Raw genomic sequence first — 7,288 nt, forward strand, 5'->3', positions numbered from 1 at the left:
GTCTGTCCCAGCCTCGTGCGTTTGGTCGTTAAGAGGTCTCTGCAGAAGTAGTAGTTGCAGGATGAGGTCAGGATCTGCGTGCACTCAGCAGTGGTGACCTCGGGATACATCTTCACCAAATACCAGCCTAATCGTCCTTTCATTTTTCTCTCAGATTGTGGTTTAAATGTGCACAAGCAGTGTTCCAAGATGGTCCCAAATGACTGCAAGCCAGACCTGAAGCATGTCAAGAAAGTGTACAGCTGTGACCTTACCACGCTAGTAAAAGCACACTTCACAAAGAGACCGATGGTAGTAGACATGTGCATTAGGGAAATTGAATCCCGAGGTAAGGCGTAGTTAATGGGCTCTCATTTCTTTACTGATAATCCGTTTAGATTGATCTGGGTCATCTGGGTTTCTGCTGAGTGTATGATTGCTCAAAACAGGTTTGCACAAGACATTTTATGACTGCCAATTACCCTGCACTGTTAATATTATACTTCGTATTATTTCATGGTTCGTACCCATTTATAATTTTTATAGATTCTGCTAGAAATTGCTTAATGAACAATTACTGCTTTATAGTCACATCTTGGCACCTATCTTTCCAGTAATATTTTTATTAAAAAATCAAGTGAATGTGCTAAAGCAAAGCCAGTTAGTATTGACGTTTCCTCTTGCTAGATCCCCTAGCACACAGAATATCCTTTTCTAGAATTAGAATATTTGTTTTCATTCTGAAATGATGACTGAACATCTCACATGCTAATCTCAGTTATTTTTAAATCCGTTGTAATTGGCTTAATATGTTTCTTCAGCTCTGAAATCGTTTGCATAAACATAATTTAGTGCTGATTAAACAAGGCAGCTAATGCAAGGGTCAGGGTTAAAAGGCCAGGGTGAGATTTCATTCTGAAAGGAAAGCCTGATAAGGCTTTTAAAACCGGTCTGCTTTTTCTCCCTTAAATGAAGAACCTAGAAAAAAAAAAAGAACTGGGTAGAAGGAAACTAAAATTAACACTGATTTTAATCTTGTTAAAATGTTCATTGCAGGTCTTAATTCTGAGGGACTGTACAGAGTCTCAGGATTTAGTGATCTTATTGAAGATGTCAAAATGGCATTTGACAGAGGTACGTTCTTTCCTGCATGCTGTACCCTCGTGCTGCTGTGTTAAATAGACACGGTTTTTCTGCACAGCCCCTGCCTGTCTCATGCTCCACCGCGCAGGCGGTCTGAAGGAGTCTGGGGGCTGTTCTGGCAGAAGAGTGGGGGAGTCTCCCCCGTCAGAAAAGCACATCAGCTTTTCTTTGGCCTTTATTACCAAAATCTGCTCTTCTCCTTCCAGCAGTGTCTGTGCTTCAGTGATGATGTACATAGGAAAGGGTAAAGCTTTCTGAACTACTGCCCTGGTTTGCAAGTAAAACTGCACTCGGGGGGGTGGGGGAAGGATAGGGCAAGCAGTGAAGTGCCTTAAGAGGACTGTGCAATTTAAATTCATCTTTCTGGATGAAAGCTCCAAAATAATAAGATAAATACAATCACGCAAAGTTTGAATTATTACAGTCTAAAGGAAGTCAGTGAGAACAGACTCTTCTCTCTGGCAAAAAGGCAGTAGGAAAATTAAAGGCTTTCCAGCTGCAGTCCCCCTGTCCCAGTAGAAATCAAGGCCAAAATCCATTCTGGAAACTCTCTCTCCTGTTTCAGCAGAGAACTGGACCTATTCACACAACATCTGCCTCCTCTACAGCCTTAGCAGGGTGGAGATGTGCTGGAGAAGCCAAGTTTTGAATCCATGTCCACTGCGGTCAGGAGTAGGTAGTACGCTGTAGCTAAATGGTGAACACATGTTTTTCTTATAAAACAGAGAGACTGTGGACAAAGTTGGTTTCCTTTACCTTTTTTTTTTTTCTCAGACTTTCCCTAATTTGTCATGCAGTGCTGACAAATGTCTTGTTTGGCAATGCAGTGTGTACAGAAATAGCTAAGCTTCCACACGTTTCTACAACATAGATACTGCTAGAGGAGGCAAGCAGTTTTTTTCCTAGAAAAACCGAACGCTTCATTTTCTATAGTCATTTGAAATGAAGAAAGGATAAGTTTCTGTGTAAAAGGCTTGAGGTTTTAACTGTGAAATGATGAACTTCACAGCCCAGTAATGCACTGTTTTGCTTATAAATCCAAAATGTATAGTCGTGTCTAGTTTAATAATGTTTGCTTAAGCAGGGTATTATTTTTGTTTTGAATACTATTTTACATCTGTTTACATTTCCAAGGCTTTAATGTCAATGCCTTCTCCACACAGATGGGGAGAAAGCTGATATTTCTGTGAATATGTATGAAGATATCAATATTATCACTGGTGCACTTAAACTGTACTTCAGGGATTTGCCAATTCCACTCATCACGTATGATGCCTACCCAAAGTTTATAGAGTCTGCAAGTATGTATAACGCATTTTCCTCCTGTTCTTCATTCTCATCCTTTTCTTCTTTTCGTGCATGACTTGCCTATTGACATATTCTGTCCCAGCAACTCTTCTGCTGCATGTTCTATTTAGTAAGGATCAAGGAATAAACATGTGCTGCACGTTACAACAAAATCACATGGTACCACACAATTGTGGGTACATTTTTCTTCCCCTTTGTCGCCAGGAACACTTCCTTTTCCTCACATTTATGGATTGGATTGTTTCGCCTGTATTGTGTGAATCCCTAATACTGGATAGTGACATTTAAAGTCTTTGCTTTTGTCTTGCTAGAAAGGTGATTTATGAAAATGTTTAGAAATAAGATAAGCCACTTGTTTCTAGAGATGTCTGTTTTGAGTGTTTTTACAAGCTGATAAGTGCCCATCCTAAGGCCACTGTCAGGGCTGGCCTCTGCAGGCATGGCAGTAAGCCCAGCTGGAACATTTCTGCCAGGCATCCTGGCTGCCTGGAGCAGCTCTGCGACTTGACAGGCACACCATGCACGCCTGGAGAGGTCTGGGGTGGCCATGGGTAGAGAAAAGAAGGGCCAGATGCTGGGCTTGGCACTGCTCTGGAGAAGGCTCTTTTCAAGCAGTGTGGACACCACCAAGGAAACTGATGGCAAAGTTCCCAGTACCTTTTGCTGTTCCAGGGCTGCACCTGTAGATTGTTTGTGCAAAACTAGTCCAGTCAGCAGGGGCTGCTAGGGGAATTTTTTTTAGTAGGTTGCTGGGAATCCTTTGGAGTGTAATTTTTAGGCAGTTTTCTTTGTCTAAAACCAATCACGTCCTGACCGTGCTCTAAGCACCTTTGGATAGGCAAATCCTCCACAAAGAGGTTTGGATAGGTTCTTTAAATACGTAATCCAACAGCTGTGAGGTCCTGCTTTCCACTGCAGGCCACCATTCTTGTCCTTCCATGCGTGACTGTGGGCTGTCCATGTGGTGACCGTGAACATCTGTGTTTCAGAAACCACCGATCCGGATGAACAGCTGGAAATTCTCCATGAGGCGCTGAAACTGCTGCCGCCTGCACACTGTGAAACATTAAGGTATCTCATGGCACATTTGAAGAGGTAGGTGGACTGTCTGGAAAGAACTAAGCCAAACTTGTTTTTAGGAAAGTTCATGTTAGGACCTTCAGAAGAGTCTGGGCAAGGCCCACCAAATCCTGCAAAGCAAATTAAGAGTTGCTCCTGGAGTCTGGCTGTGGTGGGGAATGATAGACCGCACAGTGGTAAATACCCAAACATTGTTTTTTACCCAACTTTAAGCATTCACAAAGTATCTGAAGGACATAAGTCAAAAAAGCCCACAGTTTCGAAGCACAAAAGTCACCTGCCTAACAAATTTGCACTATGTTTAAAGTTACAGTGAATGTTTATGGTAAAAGAAAAAAATAGTCTTGCTGGGAGTAATAAGTTACTCCCCGGGCAGGGAAATAATACAGTTTAATGCCTATGGATTGGTGGCTTTTTCTGCTGTCTCATCTAACCTGATCATCCCTGATACCCTAAAAAAGATGGTGGATATTGGGCACAGAGGGCCATCTAGCCCCAGGTGCAGTGGGGCTTGCCAGCATGGATACCCCCATGCCAGATGCCACTCTCAAAACTAGGAACTTCAGTTCTGTGTGTGGTTTCTCCACCACCCTCAGATGTGATTGAAACTGGTCAGTAGGTTTAAAAATTGCTAGATGGAGATTGACGGATGAATATCCAGTGCAACAGCAAAGGTCCTATTTATTTCAGGAAAGTAGGGGGAAAAAATCAATATGACATGTTAGGGTATCAATTTCATCTTCTGAAATAACTCAAACTTATTGGCAATATATAAGAATTACTCCCTTTCTTTAGAAAAAGACTTGATTTTAAGCTCTTTTTTTTTCCTTTTATAGATCTTGTACAAGTAGGAATACGTTGACTCTGCTGAATACCTCAGGCAAAATTCAGCTACAGGGTTTCTGCCTAATTTGTCCATTTATTTCAGTGACATTTCAAATGTATCTTTTAGAACAGACAGAGGGATGAAAGACTTAGGGAGAAATAAAAAAAAAAAACGCTGCTTACTGCTTGTCAAGTATGAAGTTAATTTTTCCTTACCCTGTTCAAGAGTTGCAATTGCTGTTCCAGTTAGCAAGTTGCTTTGGCACATCATATTTGTGGTATAGGTGAACAATAAGGTAGAAGGGTGACAAAATTCACTCATTTTTAAACTTCCCCTTAGTGTGTTTGTTAAAACAGGCTGTGGTGCTGGAAAAGCTGTTGTCTTGCTACTGAATTCAGGTAATCAGACACAGCTCCGTTACCTGAGATAACTACTAGTTGAAGACACAGAAGTTTAGAAACATCAATCCCACTTGTTTTAAAATAAAAATTAAAGCAGAAGATAAAAAGGGGAGAAAAAGCTTGTCTTCATATATATATATATATATATATATATATATACACACATACCAAAGGATTTGTTCATGCTACAAAAGAGATGCCAGAGCAGTGAAAAGAGAAATAATATAACCAAGCTTTCAATTACTGCCCCTGGATGCATAGTTGTTTCTGGGAATCCTTACGGAGATTCATTTTGTATAAAACAATAGTGTATATTTAAACTTTTGCATAATACAAATTTGTTTCCTCAATTGAGGCAATTCTCACCAGGATGGATCAAGGCAGGAGCTTCGGCTCTGGGACAGGCTTTTCTCTCCCGCACCCACTGCAGCGGACAGCAGTAATGGGCCACTCGGGGTCAGGCCGTTCTCCTCCCGCGCCCCTCGTGGTGCTGATGCTGCCCATGCTGAGGCAGAGCAGCACAGAGGAGCACAAGGTGCTGTACTAAGAAATACCATCCTTTGACCCCAGAGACCATCCTAGCTGTCCAGCAGTGACACTGCTGGCACTGGCTGAGCAGACGTGTTTCTGCAGTAGCCCCGGCAGAGAATGCCTCTCCTGTGGGTATGGTTCTTGGCCAGGAGTTAGTTTCTGGAGGCAGCCTCCACATGTGCCCAGAAGCAGGGCCTCAGCCCACGGCTTTGATGAGGTCAGGTTCCTGTGGAGCAGCAAAACGTGGCCTCCCTCCATCCCTCCTCTTCTGCAGATGGAGAGCGGGCAGCAGGAGCCCGCCATGGGCTGGGGCTCAGCTGCTTGGCAGATGTTAGGGCCCACAGAAGAAGAGGTGGGGGGGTGGGAGTAGGCCTGTCAGAGCACAGACTTCATAGCATGCTGCAGATGCTGTGAAAATGAGCTTCTAGTGAGATCCTCATGGTTTCAAAGCCACCCCAAAGTGATGATTTCATTTTTTAGTACAAGCCACAGGACGTAATTTGTACTGGAGGGGAATGAGGTGCATTCAGGCCAACTTAGCACAGTTAGCGTGTAATGCGTAAAGGCAGTCACTTCACGCATGCCTCGCCTGCATTGCAGTTGCACGCATGAGGGAGCAGCAGTGTGACCACGTGGCGTGGAGTCACATCATGCATCTCTGGTGAGCTCAGCTGCTCACGTAGCAGCTTTGACAGGCTCTCCAGGAGCACAGCCTGCTTCCCAGGGGAGCAGCCTCCAAGTGCTGCAGATTAAAGAGCAAAAGCAAAATGGTCCCAGTTCAACTGAAAGCAGTCATCAGCCCCCTCACTCAGTACACTGTAACCCTTGTGGAGGTAAACGTGGTCTGTGTGCCTGGTAGGACAGAGACATCTGACTCAACATATATCTGCAAGTCTGGGAGAAAAGCAGAAAGATGTTTGCAGCTTCTCCTCCCCATTTTTTTTTTCAAGCCTATGCAGGTACTATTTGGCACGGAAGGCGTCTTTCAGTCAGTGAAAAACACTTTTCTGTCCTTTCTTACAGAGTAACACTTCATGAAAAGGAAAATCTCATGAGTGCAGAGAACCTGGGCATAGTTTTTGGACCAACTCTTATGAGAGCGCCAGAACTGGATGCGATGGCTGCATTGAATGACATCCGTTATCAGAGACTTGTGGTGGAGATGCTTATAAAAAATGAAGACATTTTATTTTGAATATTTTGGGGGTTTTGTAATAAAAAAGGAAGCAACAGTGTTCTATGGATGAAGGAATATTTTAAAGTAATTTAATGGCTCTTGTCGCTGAATTGCATATTTGCTAGAGCTTTCGATGTATTCAGGATAAAAATGAAGGAACTCTTTGTCATTTCTGTAGTGCCATTCAGCTGATGTTGAAAAAGGTTAACACATACTTTCCAGTACTAGTAATCCTGGGTGTTTATCATGTGAAAATAAAAAACAAGAAGCCTACAGCTATTGCATGATTTGCTCCCTGTTCTCCCTGCTCTGGTGAGAATCATTCCATGAAGAAAACAACTGATCTGGTGCAGCATCTTTGTTCTGGATAGTTTGTGGTTGTAATTCAGCATGTTTCTCAGTGTAAACCTGTTGTGAATTTGCTTTTATGTTCTATGTAATTGGTTTCTGATACTAAAAAGAAGGCCGACTTATGTGAAATTGAGCCTCTGGCAGTTTATTGACACTTCATATCATTCTCTGCCACTTTTTTGGCTGATTTGTTCTTGGGTTTCTTTCAGTTTTTTCATCATATAGTAATTTGTTTTTAACAGAAACAAAACATGTACTTTAAATGTTACTTTAAGTAATTCTCCATGATGTTTATGGTGGTTGCAGTGAAATCTGCAATGCTGAGCAGTGTTCCTTTATTATGATTGCTATTTCAATTGTAATTTTGTATTTTTATCTGGCATGCATATATTAATTTATTAAATTTTGCTTTTAGAACTCTAACACCAAGCTATTTATTTTTACTTAATGAACATGTTTCAAAAATACTGTTTGTTTCACTGTTCACATTGA

At 42.1% G+C, this 7,288-nt stretch overlaps 1 protein-coding gene across 2 annotated transcripts in view; it reads left to right on the forward strand.

The window, feature by feature from the left end:
- Positions 1-7,219, forward strand: part of CHN1 (chimerin 1) — a 96,507-nt gene extending 89,288 nt beyond the window's left edge. For both annotated transcript variants that reach the window (XM_040562021.1, XM_040562023.1), the window contains 5 exons: positions 155-328; positions 1,036-1,113; positions 2,286-2,423; positions 3,420-3,525; positions 6,292-7,219. In XM_040562021.1, the coding sequence (XP_040417955.1) occupies positions 155-328; positions 1,036-1,113; positions 2,286-2,423; positions 3,420-3,525; positions 6,292-6,463 (668 nt within the window). In that variant the 3' untranslated portion in view covers positions 6,464-7,219. The remainder of the gene's footprint in view (positions 1-154; positions 329-1,035; positions 1,114-2,285; positions 2,424-3,419; positions 3,526-6,291) is intronic.
- The last annotated feature ends 69 nt before the right edge of the window (positions 7,220-7,288 follow it).

The sequence above is a fragment of the Cygnus olor genome, chromosome 6 (assembly GCF_009769625.2).
Source record: "Cygnus olor isolate bCygOlo1 chromosome 6, bCygOlo1.pri.v2, whole genome shotgun sequence".
NCBI lineage: Eukaryota > Metazoa > Chordata > Aves > Anseriformes > Anatidae > Cygnus > Cygnus olor.